Consider the following 18,302-nt stretch of genomic DNA (forward strand, 5'->3'; position numbering starts at 1 on the left):
ATGATAAAAAATAAAACGAAACATTAAAATGAAAATATGTTTCGATGCATTATATGAATACCTGTTTCTGAATACCTGTTTCTAGTTATATTGTAATATATAATAGGTGTTTCAAAAACCTTCGTAAAATAAAAATTAAAAAGTATTTTCAAAATTAATTTCCCTCCTACGATAGATTATTTTTCCGTGCAAGTTGCAACGGAACAGGCGAATAAAAGGGGCGGAATTGAAACACAAAATTTAGCTGGATTTAAGGAGGATGTTTAGGTCCGTCCTATAATAACTTAACCTCCCCAGCTTTTCTCACTTGCTTACTCACTCTCACCTTATATATCTGGTGCAACTTCCAACAATGGCAATACTAGAAGCCTATGTGAAACTGTGAAATGTGTGTGGATAAACAGGGCGGACCAAACAGTTTCAACGAGTTGCTTTGTTGATCCAACTATACGAATCTTCAAATATGGGAAGATCTAGCGGATATTGCTTCAAAATCATTGCTTGTGGCGGCAGCTCTGAATCTGTTGATAGAGACGATCTGGATGCTTCTTCTGAGGTATTTCATTATGTTAATTGTGATATATTCATATTCTTTCTTGTGAACCTGGAATTCAGTGTGTTTTTGATTAACCGGAAATGTCGGATCACATGACCGAAAATGTTTTGTTTTGTATATTGTTTCGTGCCAGGAGTATGATGATATGTGGGATTGGTTGTTTGGATATGCATGTTTATGATTCTTTGTGTGTTTGTGTAGGTGGGGGTTTGAGCTCATGATTTGTGTTTGGTAGTTGATTGCTGGTATTTGATCAAAATTTTGATGTTAGACACTCGAGATGTTTTGTTTATGGATGGTTGTGGGGGGTGTGAGCAAAAGGAATTCAATAACATGCTCTATTTTAAACTTAAATGCGTGATTTATATGTGGTTGTGTTTGGGTTTTTTGGGGTACTAATATTTGCATTGATTGATTGAAGTTAAATCAAGTTCCAGTGCCGCTACACTATATGATCAGGTGGTATTATCTAATAGAAATGATGCGTGAGAGTTGAAAATAATTAAAAAACACACAACTTAAACTTAAGGTGCGTTTCATTTGTGCGTATGTGTGTTTGGGTTTTAGGGTACTAATATGCGTGGTGATTGAATTAAGTAAAATTAATGATGTTATTCCTTCTCTTCAGAAAAGGAAAAAAGGGTATGCTTAGTGCTAAGTTTGGCGATCACATTAAAGTTATGTTAATGATGAACTGGAAGCCACAAAATCTTATCCCTATTCAATCTTATGTTGTTTTCTGGGGAATCTAAATGTGGTTTGCTTGAAGCAAACATTTACCAATTTATTAAGAGGCATTTAAGCGAAAGTAACACTTGTGCCTTGGTTTGTTTGATGCATTGCCTGGGCTTGCATTTTTGATAATGCTGTTGGATGAAGATCTAAAAGAATATGGTGGCAGGATGCAGAACTTAGAAATTATTGTCATTAGATTTTTTTGTCTACACCTAGAACTTCCATTGATCATTCTTTTTGCTGTTTGTACTAGACAATTCATAATGAAAGATAAACCGGGTCTAGCTGAAAGAAGTATTAACTTTTACAACGGGGGATGAACTGTACTCTTAAATAAACAGTGACACAGCTGTCAATATTTTCATTATTATGTCCATAGTATTGTTTTCATACGGAATATTGTTTTTCTCTTCCAGTTTTTACTTAGTGATCTATCATTAATAGTTTTATTGTTCTTAAGCACTGGAATAGCAACTAGAGATTAGTAATGATCTTCCATTTATAAGCTTTGAATTATTAAATTACAGTAAAAAATATTTTGCATTCTTTACTACAAAGAAGACAATGGTTGGTTACTTCTTAGCTAATCTTAGCTAAACTTGGGAAGTTTGCATATTAGTTCGTAATGTCAACTTAATGTTAGTGTGGCAAACCATTGATAACACAAATGTATTTCTTTTGTGAACTTTTTTTTGTTTGTGTCTTTGACTAGAAACCATGGTCTATTTCATATCAAGTATTTATCCACTCTTCACTCTTTTAACTTTATCTTGATGCCTGAAGTTGTTACCTTAACGCAAGGAGGGGGATGCCGAAGGTGGGGCATGCCTTTCGTGTGGGTCGGAACTTACCCGACAAGGGGCCCAACCCTAGACACTCTAAGATCCTTCTTTAAACTCGCCTTTACTTCTCTCTTCCCCTTTGATGCCTTTGTCTTCTATAAGTGGAACTAATGCTGTATGTGAAAAGAATCCAGAATATAACAAGAAGGGCCTAGTGTTAATAAAATAATAGCTTACACTCAACCACTCGTCATGGTTTGAAGTCCACTTATATGTACTATGCTAGAGTGGCTTTCATCACTTCTTGGAAATGAGAAGAGTTGATCTTTCATCTCAATAAGTGGTTCTCCCCAATGGAGAAATGATGGTAGCCTTTTCGATTTACCTTAGCATACATATAACTATCACCTGTTTTCACACCTTCATACAAATTTGAATGTGAATGGGGATCATTTAAGGGAGTGACAAGTGATTATGTGGTGTATTGGCGAGCAGTTCCTATATCTATGTTACTCTATCCATCTACGTTTATTTTACTGCAGCATGACTGTCCATTTTACTCCTGAAGTGGATGACAAGTGACAACTTTGTTTTAATATTTTGTGTACAAAAATGCATATGATGCCATCTATCTGTTTTCCTGCTTGCAAAAGTGGATAAACAATACATGATATAATACTTAAATGCTATGGATGAAATTACCCTTTTGAGGATGTAGTTTATCATATACTTTGAGAAATATATGACCTATCTTAATTATGCTAACCTACATGATATACCTTCTATAAAGGGAAATTAAAGCCAACGATATACCCATTTATTTTTCACCTCTCTCTCTCTCTCTCTCTCTCTCACCCACACGGCACAACACAAATACTTGCTGGTGCAAGTGCTTCTCTGTGCTTCCCTGTTCAGTGAATTCTTCTCTGATACATTACTTATAAATATGAGATCAGTCAATTGCAAGATGCACACACACATACATATACACATGTATATATCTATACATATGCGTGTCATCTGTACTTACATATACTTAAGCATGTATATGTACATGTGTATGTATCTTTTAACTCAAGTGAGCTTATGTGACTTACTTCAGAACAAAGGCTCTGATAAAAGCGGATGGAGTTTTCGTAAAAGATCTGCTGGGCATCGAGTGCTAAGCAACACTGTTGTAACTGAAATACCTTCGTCTGAGAATAAGATCTCAGAACTTGTTATTACAAGCTCCGAAGCACCCGCCAATTCTTCCATATCTGATAAAACTTCTGCAAAACAATGGACAGAAGAATTGCCTCGGGTGTCAACTTCAACTATCAAGGGCAGTACGGTGTCTAATATGGTGACTAAAGCTGCTGATGGAGATGCTATTAAATATGATTCCAGTTCTGATGAAACATTCATCATTGTTATTCAGGCTGCTGTTAGGAAATTCTTGGTATGTGTTTACATCCAGCATATCGTACTACTCCCTCCCTTTCAAAATAAATGTCCACAACGAAGAAAGCCACAGTTTTTTTAGAAGTCTGTAATTATTACAGTTTTTAATTAACTAAATGACAATTTTACCCTTAATGATAGGGGGAGTAATGAATTTATAGATCTCATACTTTATGGTAGAATTGAAAGGTAGGCACTTACTTTTAAAAGCAGACACTTATTCTGCAAACAAACTAAAATAGAAACGTGACACTTATTTTTGGGATGGAGGTGAGTATTTACTCAAAAGAAGCCGAAACCAAACTAATCTGGTATATTCCACTCAAAAGCCACAGATAAGGTCCGGCATGGGATGTAGGTAGATCTGTCATCTGTCATCCATCCCAGAGGGTTGAGCGGCTGTTTCTGTGAAGATACCCTGCTTGAGATAATGTCTGTTTAATTTTTTTATATTAATTGTAATGTTTAGGCTGAGAGAGAACTGCTGAGGCTTAAGGGAGTTGTGAAGTTGCAAGCTGCTGTGCGAGGGCATTTGGTTCGTTGTCATGCTGCTGGAGCTTTGCGTTGCATTCAGTCAATCGTCAAGATGCAAGCTCTTGTTCGCGCTCGTCAAGCTAACCTGTCTGTTGAAAGATCGTCTCTTGGAAAAAAGGTAAATGAAAAGCATATGAAAGCTGGAAACGGTTCCAAATTCCCTGAAAGATTAACCTTCTGTGACATATGTAAATGCACAATTAAAATGATTGTGTACATATTGTGCTACTTTTGCCTTCTATAATTTTGTTTTTTGGTTTCTTTCTATTGTTTGCTGTAGGGATATTAATTCAAGTTCACTGTGAAACTGATGACTATTCAATTCTGAATGAATTCATAATGATGATCAGTTGATTGCTAAAGTAAACAACATTCAGTATTTTCTTTAATCAATTAAGAAACCATGAAAATAAAAAAATTAACCAAAACGCAATACCATAATGTTATGTGGTTTGAAATGGAGATTAATTCAATCTCCACTCTACTCCACGACAACCACTGTTATTTGTTACTTTTTCTTTCTCTTCTGAAATAAAAAGGTCTCTCAGTTTTACAATCTACTCCACGACAACCACTGTTATTTATTACTTTTTCTTTCTCTTCTGAAATACAAAGGTCTCTCAGTTTTACAACTCTCTCGAAGTTACAAAGAAAAATTACAAGAACTTGTCCTCTTAAAAACTATACAATGTCATCTATTTATAGCTACAACTGATCTAATGAAGGCTGTCATACAGAGGCCTCACCATCTGTTAACTTTAGCAAGCATCCCACTCTGAGTCTCTTAACTGATTGTTGACTGGACCAAATATGCACATTAACATAAATGCCTGCCAATTTTGTGTAGTTTTCCATCTCAAATATTGTTAATACCTGATCTCTGAGAAAATGCAATAGTGTCACAGACAAACTGCATGTTAAAAAGGTGGTATAAATACAATCTTTTAGTCAAAGGCAAGCCTTTGTCTGAGTATTGAACATAGGCGTTATGCTTATTAGAGTACTGTTGTAATTCATTAATGTTGAAACAAATAGGAAACATCATCTTTATGTATGTTTTTTTAATACCAAGTGTCCTAGTTATATTCTTCATTGCATCACCTGCATAAATGGTGCGATGACTGATAGTTTATGCTATTAAGTAAAATCTTCAATAAATGTTTGTGCATTTTCTGTATATAAGGTAAAACTTGTATGTTGTTTTCTATGCTATTTGTCACTCATTAATGGTTGGATATTTGTTGCTTATTCTTACTATGATGGTGTTATCTAATATACCATCTTATTATGGGTTTGCCTTTATCTTGTAGTTTGATGTTTCTCATCATGTTTGGATTTAACTTTCTTTAGGCATTTATACGACAGTTTTCCCCTTGATTCTGAAGAACAACTATTATTATTTGCTTTACCAAGTTCTAGCTATCTATATTCTTGCACTGAACTGATATCCATTCATTTCATGTGCCTGCTTCTAAAAGATGTTTCCTTATGACACATCACCTCCCTTTGTTCGGTGAGATGAAGGGAACTTAGACGGATAGTTTAAACATGGAAAATTGTAGGGAAAGCTTCTATCTTGTTATGTGCATGACTCCTTCCTTGGAGAACTTTATGGCTTGTTAATCTATATTAAATTCAGTACGGATAAGGAAAGGATGTAATGATGACTTTATTAACTTATCATGCTAGTTATTTTGTCATAAGAAGCCTTGTCTACTTTCACATGCTTTAACTGCAGTAGAAATAGGAAAACATAGTGCATATGCCTCCTTAACTTGAGAACTTTGTGGTTTGTTATTTTATATTTATATCCAGTAGGGTTGTAGGAAAGGACACAATGATGGCTGATTAAATTATCATACTAGTTATATTGTCATAAGAAGCCTTGCCTACTTTCACATGTTTTAACTTTAGTGGACATAGGAAATTTGTCATCTTGTTTGCAAGGGCAAGCCTGAAGTCGACCTCCAAAATCTGCTGTGGGTGCTTCCTGCTTTGGTGCTGCCTTAGCACGCCTCAGCACCCCTTGGTGGCACCTCATCTTAAACAACTTCCATGGGGGTTAAATGTGGGCATGGGAGTCCAGCCTTATCACCATGGCACACCACTGTTTACATACCTTCAATACTAGTAGTCTCCATCGCATTTCAACTGAATATTATTATTATATTAATCCTTCAAACAATAAATTCAGAAGTTTCCATCTTGGTATATTATCGCATGTTATATGCGATGTTTTTTTTTCAAAAACTTAAATGAATAATTTACTTTCGTACTTAAGGTTCATTTGCAAGTTGTGCCATCGTTGAATTTGATGCACACGAGTGATGAGTCCACTATCATCTCTTTTAAATTGACGATCTGAATAAATATGATAAGTTTGGGTTCCTTTCCCTCATGTGCTTTGATGTTCGTGAGTAGTTTTTGATATCATCATTATTGGGAAACCAACTATCTAGCAAAACCTATTATGCTGATGGTGAGGAAACAATTTGTTACATCTCTTTTACTTCATGCATTAATTATGTGCGCTCTTTGTTTTCTTCCAGGGGAAACAAGATTCTACAACCAAACCACATCCAACATATATCTCCATTCAGAAGCTACTCAGTAACAGATTTGCTAGCCAGGTACTGGAACTTGATATTTATCATAGCCTTTTCAATTTACCCCTTTCATCCCAAATTAAATGTCCAGAATGAAAAACAAACAATTTTAGAAATGTATAATTATTACTCCTTTTAATCAACTAAATGACAATTTTACCCTTAATCAAAGCCCCACAGTTTTAGAAATGTATAATTATTCCACTAATGAATTTCTCTCATCAACTCTTAAATATTCGTTCATCAAAATTATAGGGTAGAATTGGAAATTTAGTAAGATATAACCATCTTTTTTTAAAAGTGGACACTTATTTTGGGACAAACTTAGATTGAAACATAGACAATTATTGTGGGATGGAGGGAGTACTCGAGTGGATAGAGGAGGTAATAATCTAATTTTTATACAAGCTACTGGAATATACACCGAGGACCAAACCAATAAACATCAAATGTGATCCTTCGAAGCACGATTCAGCTTGGAAATGGTTGGAGAGATGGAATTCTGTGTCTTCTCCTGAAGTTATGGAGCCACATTCACGGAGAAAGGAACAAAGCAAGGTTAATGATATGAAAAGCCAGGGTGGAAAACCGATGCCCCCTAATTGTGAATTAACAGATGTGAAGTTGGATTTTCTCTCCGATGAAAACAAATGTTCAAGTATTGGATCACAAATTGCACATACCTTATCTCCTGAGAAGTCTGTAGCGGAGGCTGAACAGCCCAAACGTCCTGCAAAAAGGGTCACCACCGAACAAGCAGATTCTGAAGGAAGGAAGTCTGGGTTTGGATCAAGGAAGGCAAGTAATCCAGCATTCATTGCTGCTCATTCACGGTTTGAAGAGCTGACTTCTAAGAGCATTTCATTGAGATCAGTCGGTTCTTCCAATCAGGACCACGTGGTGGATTCCCCTGCAGATAATGGTCTTTCCAATCTTCAAAATTCAACCCCGACAAGCAACATTGAACCAGGGGAACCATTGGTTTATCAAAGCTTAAGAGTGGGTCAAACTGGTGGCTCAGAATGTGGAACCGAACTGTCCATCACATCCATGCTAGACTCACCAGATCCATCAGAGGTTGGAAACATTGAATATGACAAAGAGGCTAAAGTAATAGATAAAGAGGCTGAAGACCATGCTCTCCTAGGGACTGAGTTGACTCACTCCATTTCAGTTTTTTCAGAAAAATATGATGGTAACATTGGTGGTGACAGTGAACATTCGAAACCCGATGATAACACTGATGTATCACAACCATTTGAGGAAAACGCATCTAATGCAGACATTGAGCTGGAACCCGTAACTGGTCGTCAAGTTTACAAGTCTAACATGCACAAAAAGATAGAAACTGAGATGCATCATCAGGTGGACAAATTATCCCCAGAAGCATCTCCAAGAAGTCATATAACAGCCCCTGAATCCCAAGAAACACCTTCTAGCCAGATCTCAACTAACAACAAGATTAGAACCGATAGAAAGGTATCTGGTCAAAAACCCAAGTCGTGGTCAAATAGTAAGAAGTCCCCTGTAAGCTCTAGTTTAAGAAGTAGCTTGGAGAATTTGCCTAGAGACCCGAAACCTGGAAAGCGGAGGAATTCTTTTGGTTCACAAAGTTCTGATCAAATTGATCAGGAACCAAGAGATAGCAGCAGCAGTAATTCTATACCGAGCTACATGCAGGTGACGGAATCTGCAAGAGCAAAAGCCCTTGCCAATAACTCTCCTAAATCAAGTCCAGATATGCAAGGGAAGGAAGCCTACATGAAAAAGAGACACTCTTTGCCTGCTGCTGTAAATGGCAGGCATGGTTCACCTCGTCTCAAGCGATCCTCACCTCAGGCGCAGCAGACCACAAAGGGAAGTGACAACCGAGGTAAATTTCAAGTGTGGTGTTATTTTCAAACCTTCACTTCCTAGATAATGCTTTCTTTCTATTTGTTACTTCTTAAGATCTGATTTGATGCATGCCTTAGAGTAGCCTGGATTTGATCTTTTAGTCATTTTCTTTAAGGGTACAAATTGAGGTTTTGTGAGTGTTAATAGAGTTTGCAGTTGCATGATATGAAGTTCCATAAGTGTGTGTTTGGTATAAGGGACAGGAAGGGACAAGAAGGTACAAAAATTTGGTATATTTGATGCGACATCATCCGACCTTTTGTTAGACAAAAATGCATTCTTTTGTCCCACAAAAATAGGTGCAACAAAACCAGAAACATGTAACAAGATTGAAAATTTACTCAACCACTCGTGTCAAATTAAAACCCTTCATAATTCTTTCACCCTTTTACCTTACTCTCACCCGTCCAGACCCGTCTGCATACCAAACACACCCCAATAGTCATAGATGTACCCTTTTAGCATAATTAGGTGGGTCTTATTTCAAATGTTTTTAAATCCTTTCCAACCAGCTTTTCATTTATACCACTCGTGTTGTTCGAGCTAAGGAGTTCATGTATGATTTGTGCTTGACGAATGAGCTACCTTTCTACCTTGAAATTTATAAAGTTATTTTGCCTTCAACGAAATAGTGACAAGTGTTAGCTACATTGTAATTGAAAAAGGGAAAATTGAATGAAAATGCCTGATATCTGTTGATTCCTATTTTGTGTAATGCACTTTCAAAACCTTTAATTTGCTCTTGAAAAAAATGTGAAATGTACAATTACTCTTTTATCCCTTTCCCACCACATAAGAGCATCATGTAGTTGCAAAACCGAACATGTTTGGACCAATTCCAAGTCAAAATTAGTATCTGATTAAATCTTTGTTGGTTGTTTCCTGTGTTTGTAGCAGAGAGAAAATGGCAGAATTAATGAAAAGCGATGGCACATCACTTGTTCGACAGCTAGACGTACGCAATCTAATCCTGCACCTTTTCTCCTTCGTAGCGTGAATCTAAGAGATATGTCTGCTGTCTTGGCTCTTTGTTAATCTTTAATGGTCTGTCTGCTTGTGTATTTGTTTGCAAACTTAGTTGTGTGCCATTTTTGTTCTTAAGAAATCCTTCGTAAAATTTATGAATCCTTTTTAACTTTTATATATATATATTATATAGTATGAGACTGTAGAGTCATGCTTCTCTTTATGATTTGTTGTTGTTAAGTAGAGGTGGATGATGGATTTATGCTTTAAGAGCAAATAGATTGCATTTATGTCCAACTTAGCAAACTATAAATATGCCTCTCATTCTTCTGCAAATTATTGATCAGGTTTTCAAGTGCAATAGTTGCGAAGATCATCCCTGTGGTTTTTCCTAACTTGGTTAACCTTAACTCCTATTTTTCCCTAATTAGAGATGACCAAATATCGGTCCTAGGCTGAATGGGTCACAATCTTAAGTGGCTTGTAACTGGGCCAACCGGTACCGACCCTGACAAAAAATACTAGGACTGATCCCAAGCTTGACAGTTATATGAACTGTGTTTTAGAAGGAAATTGATCCGGTACATCTCAATGCACTTTATTAGTGTTGACATTTGATTATGATTGATTCAAATGTGATCTATTCTTGTGCTTCTTACTATAACTTCCCTTCTCATCAAAACCCAACCCATCTTGTTGAACTCAGTAACATATGCATGCCTATACACGTAATGTAAATCAATCAACGACTCCCTTACATATAAGTCAATCGATTTATGAGGTCTAAGACCATCTCTAACGGAGACTCAATCGATTTATGATGTCTGAGACCATCTCTAACGGAGACACCAACTTTAAATTCAACTTTGGACATGATGTACCTGCCAAATTATTTGCACATTTAAATTCAACTTGGTTTTCTAAATGAAATCTTGATAGTTTGGGATATAAATCGACGACAATTTAAAGTTTTTTTGATACACAATCAAGTAGTAATATAATATGGTTTGTAATTTATTATTGTTTTCGTTCCCGAGACTAAATATGTTATAACTTCTCAATTAAATTGAGGGGTATTTTAGTTTTTTTGATTTATTAAATATATTTTTTAGTATTTTTGATTTAATAAATCTACATATTTTTTGATAAAAAAGTTAATTACTGTTTATTAACAAATAATTAAAATATTTTTATTACAAATTGTTTTTTGATATACTAGAATGGTATTCGCGCAAGACATACATCTCGATTTTAATGTTTTATTTTATTCTTGTTTACGTCGATATTATAATACATTTTATGTGGTACTGAAAAAACGATAATGTTTTTATTTTTTTGAATAAAATATAAATTTGAAGGTATAATAATTTTTTTTATAAAATATCGAATTTAGTATCAAATTAAAGTTTTAAAGTTTTTTGTTTTTCTTTGTGTAATTTCTCTAATTCAATTTTTTTATATTATAATTTAGATTTAATAATGAAGCCATTTATTCTTGATTTAATGATGTAGTTTTTTTTATAAAGATAATAATTAGTATTTTTTTTATAATTCAATAATTATTCTAAATTTATTTTAAATTTTTATATTTAACATGAGATACATATCCAGTATTTGATTATGTTTATCTGCAATTAGTTACACAAATTCAAACATGAAGTTTTTAATAAGTTGTATATATGCACAATTTACTTGTAATCTTAAATTTTAAGTAATATGCATCAATAAACGATACTTTATGTATAAAAAACGGTTTTTAAGTTTTTGTCAAATGCTTTATAATATAGTATAGATATTTTTGGTCATTATAGTTTTTATTTTTTTTATGAATTTGATTTATGCTACTAACATTCTTTCAAGTGCAAGTCGTTGAGTTATCCTCGTATAAAAGTATATTAATTCTTTATTCTTAATTAGAGACCAAATGATTATATTTTTTTATAAAACCATATAATTAACTATTTTTAAGCTATTCTTACCAAACAAATGTGCGTAATTTTATTATAGAACGTACAGTTGTTGGTCTCATAAGTCAATTAATTAAACCAAACAAATGTATGTCTTATATAAACAACGCCGATCCAATGGTTTTGGATACCTTGGACGGAGAGTCAAAATGCCATTCTCTCCCTCTGTTTTACTTTTATTATTTGGGTTTGATTATTGATTGTTGTACTTAAATGATGTTATTACTAGACATTACGAACTATCTTTGCATAATCTTAACATCGAAAGTTGGAACATAGTTCTTTGATCCTATGAAAAATTCAAGGTTAGAGGACTGGACCTCATATGTACAATAGACGTAGGTAAGGTAACACATTATACCCAAGTCTTAGAGGTTCAGGATATACTACCCTTTAACAATATCGTTTTATTGGTAAAATGTTTGGAAGGAATCACTGGAATGTATACTCAAGAGTATATTGATCGTTGCAAGCAGGGTCTGTCTAATTTTGTAAAGCAATTAGGATCCTATATTTTGTGTTTGACACTCTGTAATAGTCTTGGAATTATACTAGTAATTTTCAAATAATCAAATAAGCAAATAATCTAAACCCTAACCAATACCCAATAACCAATGACCAATAAACCAAAATACCAAATGAAATATCAATTAAGTTTAAGAAAATCACTCAAATAAGCATTAATCAACACATTCCGCAACAAAACATTAAGATTCAAGAAATCTTCAAGCATTCAAGAAATCAACAAAACACTAATAAGTAAATACTAAATAAGAAGGAGAACATCTTGAACAAAATCAGATGGAGAGTCAAAGAGCGAAGTTAGACTCAGACGCACAATAGGCGATGGTGGTGTGTTAAAAAATATAAACCAAAAGATTTCATAGCTCATACAATATAAACAAAAGAATACAAACTAATTCTTAAATTTAATATAATACAAGAACAAGAAACCCTAGATCTATGCGACGTAATAGCTAACGGTTATGAGAGAGCTTAGAGAGAGTATCTTCTCAAAAGAAAGAAAAAGAGATTTGAAAATTATGAAAATAAAAGGGTTATAAACCCTATTTATATTAACCAACGAATGACAGGAAAGGTCCCTCAAGAAATAAACAACTTGCTCCGCTACTCTTTATCTTTTCCAGAAAAAGAGGCGCAACCCTTGTACTTCAGCAACCAACTTCCAAACTTTATCAATTTTAGTCCCTTACAAATAAGAAATACAAAAAGTTAAGATTGTAGAATGAAACTATATATTTTAACATCCTCCTTCAATTTTGACTTTTGAGCAAATCAATCATTCGTAACTAGAACATAAGTAATTATGATGACTAATTCCAAGAGTTTTAGTAAAGATATCAGCTGGTTGCTTAGAAGACAGAATTTTTTCAATTTGTAATAATCCTTTGCTAATAGTTTCTCTGATTTGATGAACATCTATTTCTATGTGTTTAGTTCGTTCATGAAAAACAAGGTTATTAGCAATTTGAATGGTAGACTTATTATCACAATGTAAAGATACATGTAATAAATTTGTAATATTTAAATATGTAAGAACTTTTAAAACCCATAATATTTCACAGGTAGCAGAAGCCATTGCTCTATATTTAGATTCAACCGAAGAACGAGAAACAATATTTGTTTCTTGCTCTTCCAAGAAACCATTGATCCTAGAAACAAACAGAAACCAGTTACCGAACGTCTAGAAGATAAACACTTACCCCAATCAGTATCAACAAAGGCTGTTAAAGAAAAAATTTCAGATCTAGTAAAACTAACACCTTTACCTGGAGAAGACTTTAGATACATGAGAACTCGAAGAGCAAGGTTTATATGAGATTGTTAAGGAGAATGCATAAACTGACTAAGACAGTGAACAACAAAAGCAATGTCAGGTTTAGTAGCAAGAAGATAAATTAATTTACTGATTAACTTTTGATAACCATTATAATAAGATAAAGGAGTATCTTTATTACTACTAGAACTCGAAATAACCAAGTTACTATCCATGGGAGTATTACAGGGTTTACACCCTAAATATCCGAAATCATTTAGCAATTCTAAACAATATTTTCGTTGAGACATACAAATTCCATTAACACAGTCTAAAATTTCAATTCCTAAGAAAAATTTCAATTTCCCTAAATCTTTTATAAGGAATTTACCTTTTAAGAAAGTTTTCACCTTTTCATTTTCAACTTGATTATTACCAGTGATGACAATATCATCCACATATACTAATAGAATAAGAAAAACAGATTCAGTTTTCTTGGTAAACAGGGAATAATCATTTTTGGATAAAGTCATTTTCAATTAGGCAAGAAGAAAGCTTCGTATACCACTGCTGTGGAGCTTGTTTTAACCCATATAAAGATTTAACAAGTTTACAAACATGTTTATCATTAGAATTATAATAACTTCCAGGAAAATTCATGTAAACTTATTCTATTAAATCTCCATATAGAAAGACATTATTAACATTTAATTGAAACAAATTCCATTTATTTTGAACAAATAAGGATATAATACAACGAACACTTACCATTTTAACAACAGGAGAAAAAGTTTCATCATAATCAAAACCTTCTCTCTGACTGTATCCTTTTGTTACAAGTCTAGCCTTGTACCTTTCTATTTTTCCAGTAGACTTATATTTTATTTTATATATCCATTTACAGCCTATAGGTTTTCTACCCGGGGGTAAATCAGTTAGAACCCATGTACCATTTCTATGTAATGCTTCCATTTCATCGTTCATAGCATTTATCCAATTAGTATTTGTACAAGCTTCCTTAACATTTTTTGGTTTAATAGACTTATTTAGACTAGCTACAAAACACAAATTTTCAGAAGAAAGATAAGAATAATTAACGAATTTTTCAATCCATATTTAACTTTCCCTTCTACAACATAATCATCGAACTTTTTGGCTACAATTTTGGCTACATATAACACACATGCTATCTAGACATTCGCATATATACATACATTTAAACATATATACAGCATCTGATGCATGTATCTTCAACAATATATACATAGATACAATCATGGTTAGCAACCAACAAACATATATACACGTCGTGTATGCATGTGTATATAACGCGGACCGACGGGTATATATACATATAACACATACATATGTGTACATATAACACACATCGCGATTAACAACCAAAACACATATAACACATATACATGTATACAATTATACATATGACACATAAATATAAACATTTGTACATATAACACATAAAAATGAAAAAAATAAGAAAAATAGGATAATTCCGCGTTGATCCCTCGCTGATCAGCGAGAGATTGTCCTATTTTTCTTATTTTCTCATTTTTTATGTGTTATTTATACATATGTTTACATGTAGGTGTCATATGTATAAATGTATATGTGTTATATGTATATGTGTGTGTTTATGTATAGGTGTCATATGTATATATGTATGTGTATATGTGAATGTCTAGATAATGTATGTCTTTTATGTATATATATATATATATATATGTGTGTATGTATTATATGTATATATACCCCTGACCCGTGTTATATACATATGTATACAATATATGTTTATTAGTTGTTAACCAAGATTGCATCTATGTATATATTATTGAAGATACATGTATAAGATGTTATATGTTTAAATGTATGTGTATATACGAATGTCTAGATAATGTGCGTATTATATATACATGTGTATATGTTATATGTATACAAACCCGTTGGCTTTATTCAATGGGCCTTATTCAATTTAATTGGGTCTTAATGATTTTTATTCAATTATAGTGCGTCTTAATAGGCTTTATTGAGATTTATTCGGTTAATAATCAAATAACAAATATATTAATAAATTATTAATATCAATTAATTAATAGTTAATAATTAATAATTAATAACTAATTAAATTATTAACTATATTTATCAAAAAACAAAAATATATTAATAAATAACAAATATTTATTAGTTAATAATTAATAACTAATTAAATTATTAATTATATTTATCAAATAACAAATATTTATTAATTAATAATTAATAAATTATTAACTAATTAAATTATTTTTTAAATTATTAACTAATTGATAAATTATTTTTTAACATAATATTAGCAACGGAATTTCCCTCGGAAATTCGTCGTTGTTTTCTGCATTATAACAACCCCAAATCAGGCAGACTCAAGCTAGATCTGTATTTTCCTTCTTCATCGAAATCAGCGACCACCACCATCGAGCGTGCAAACCCAAATCTCCGACCAGCACCACCCAAATCGCCGACCACCACCTAGCCGACTGTCACCACCACTCCCATCTGCACCCGCTAGCAATCGACCGCCCCACCTCCCACCTTCACCTGCTAGCTGGCGATTGTCACCACCACCTCCCACCTGCCATCGTTGGCGACTGTCACCACCACCTCCCACCTGCCATCGTTGGCGACTGTCACCACCACCTCCCACCCCCCGCCTTTGATCCAACCGATTTCATCCCCAACCTCTAAATGCATGTTGTTTTGTTATGATGTTGAATTTTCTTTATGCTTTCCAGAAAGCCTCAAGTCTTGTTAATTTCATAAATTGGTTGCAATCTAAAACCGCTTCCGGAAGACATTCAGTTGCAAACTACTACAATAACTATAAAGTAATCAAGATTAAAAATGCGTTTTATAAAGCTTCAATTTGCTTGTCACTTCTCTCTAGAAGTCTGACCATCCATCCAACCAGTTGGACCTTGCAAAACAGATTAGTTGAAAGCAGCTGAGTGATCACTAAAAGGGTACTGCTTTGCTGAGTGGCATAATTTTTACAGAGAACAACCACTGCACGCTTAGACCCTCTGATAGCCTGCAAGAGTTTTAGAGATATCTCAAAGTGCTCAAGTGCATTAAACAAATGCAAAATGTATACTACCAATTAAGGGAATTTAGGGATGGACGCTCTTAGCCTCTTCAATTTTCTCGGTACATGAAAGAATTGTTATATCGATGAAGCCAATCGGACTTCGAGTAATCATCATATATGCATGTTTCAATTTGTTGGATCGATTCCACACACCTTCTTGGTACACTAAGTTTGCCCCACATCTGAAAATCTTATGACCACCCTATGTAGATAAGCTAATAAAAAGACTATTTTCAACGAAAAGCGACCAATCTTCCCGTTCAAAATAATCATAATACATCTGTTGCTGAAAATAGCTGAATGGTGTATAGGCAATCCGTACATTCCCATTCTCGGTTGCTGCAGATGCATTAATACAATCCACCTCTGGGTCATGAACGAACTTCCCATTATCTTCAATTCCGACTATTTAGGAAGCAACTTCAGTGTTATTTGGTATCCAAGTTGCTCTTTCAACCAACTTGGAATCTTGCTTCCTGCAATAATGATGCTTCACTCCCCCATAGCCTGCACGAAGAATTTTCGAACCCATTTCATGAAGGAGATCATGCATATCTAGCCGTTTATTTGAAATGGTTATAAGAGATTTAGCAATATTAGTATAGATCGGTTGGCCGGTTTATTGTCCTTGAATAGAAATGACCCATGTTTGACTCCACACATAATATTTTTTTTTCTAAAAATATTAAAAACACCAAAATTTAAGTTGAAAACGATTTTCTTTAGACAAATGTACGGGTTTTTATATAAAGTGAGCAACTTTTACCAACTATGCCCATAAAAACTTGTGTCAAAGCTTCGGTTTCAAAAACTATATGGACCACCTAACAAAATAATACGGTGACACCTTTCAGAAACATATTTTCCCCCTTTTAAGACGGAACCAATGGTGGCCCATGTCAACGTATTGGTCTATGTAGGTTGCGGAGGGAGATTTGCTGAGGAGGGAGAGGGATTTGCTTTTTGAAGTGTTGGTTTTCTTTGTCTTTTCGGTTGTTATTTTATTTTGGACCATATTAATATAATAAAATACTTTGTAAAACAAATAACTAAAATAAAATTGAGATGAAAAGAATAGAAATATATCTTGCTGTATTGTCTTAGTATCTTTGTGGTATTTATTTACTTTGTGGCCATTTATCAAACACTTACTCGATAAGTGTTTACCGGTAAAATTTAACACTATTATGTATTTAACGGGTAAGATTTTAGTCCACCAAAACGACATAATATACAACAATTTACCCGATAAACGCTTACCATGATAATTGTCGTCGCAATCACTTGCTGCATAAAAATTTTGGTCCTTCTCTCGTTTTACTGAATAAGATTCTTGATACTCGTTCATCCGGATGAAGTAATCTTGCTTGGTAAGGAAGCAATTACTCGGATAATAATTTAGGGTGCGTTTGGTACGTGGAACAGGGTGGGACAGGACAGGACATGACACACTTGTCCCATGTTTGGTGTGTTTCTAAGTGGAACTAAATGGAACTAAGTGGAACACGTATGGGACAAGCCTGTTCACCCTCACCCCCTTAGAACTAAGTGGAACAAGACATATTTGACAAATATACCCATCGATCTCCATCTCCATCTTTGTCCTCTTCTTCTCCATCTCCATCGATTTCACAGTCCACCTCCATCTCCATCGATCTCCATCTCCATCGATTTCACAGTCCACCTCAATCTCCATCGATCTCCATCTTCATCGATTTCTTCACATGAGACCTTCATCTCCATCGATCTCTTCACAGGAGACCTTCATCTCGATCGATCTCCATCTCCATCGATTTCTTCACAGTCCACCTCCATCTCCATCKATCTCCATCTCCATCGATTTCTTCACAGTCCACCTCCATCTCCATCGATCTCCATCTCCATCGATTTCTTCACTGGAGACC

At 34.1% G+C, this 18,302-nt stretch overlaps 1 protein-coding gene across 3 annotated transcripts; it reads left to right on the top strand.

The window, feature by feature from the left end:
* Positions 1–328: 328 nt before the first annotated feature.
* LOC112501035 (protein IQ-DOMAIN 32-like) lies at positions 329–9,663 on the top strand. 3 transcript variants are annotated; one of them, XM_025104691.1, is made up of 6 exons: positions 329–556; positions 3,176–3,514; positions 3,986–4,168; positions 6,600–6,680; positions 7,065–8,529; positions 9,447–9,663. In XM_025104691.1, exons 1-6 carry the CDS (start codon positions 464–466, stop codon positions 9,467–9,469), a joined length of 2,184 nt encoding a protein of 727 aa, XP_024960459.1. In that variant the 5' UTR covers positions 329–463; the 3' UTR covers positions 9,470–9,663. The 3 variants fall into 3 exon arrangements, with proteins under 3 accessions (XP_024960459.1, XP_024960443.1, XP_024960450.1); XM_025104675.1 differs by lacking the exon at positions 329–556 and having other exon boundaries at positions 2,913–3,514; XM_025104682.1 differs by lacking the exon at positions 329–556 and having other exon boundaries at positions 2,913–3,514; positions 9,450–9,663.
* The last annotated feature ends 8,639 nt before the right edge of the window (positions 9,664–18,302 follow it).

This window comes from Cynara cardunculus (genome assembly GCF_001531365.2).
Source record: "Cynara cardunculus var. scolymus isolate 2C chromosome LG 1, CcrdV1, whole genome shotgun sequence".
NCBI classification, from domain to species: Eukaryota; Viridiplantae; Streptophyta; class Magnoliopsida; order Asterales; family Asteraceae; genus Cynara; species Cynara cardunculus.

Bases quoted from the DNA above. Each gene is read 5' to 3' on its own strand.
- LOC112501035 (XM_025104675.1), top strand. From the start codon at position 3,020: ATGAGATCAGTCAATTGCAAGATGCACACACACATACATATACACATG. The intron at 3,515-3,985 runs GTATGTGTTTAC...TGTAATGTTTAG, and splicing joins CTGCTGTTAGGAAATTCTTG to GCTGAGAGAGAACTGCTGAG. The intron at 4,169-6,599 runs GTAAATGAAAAG...GTTTTCTTCCAG, and splicing joins GATCGTCTCTTGGAAAAAAG to GGGAAACAAGATTCTACAAC.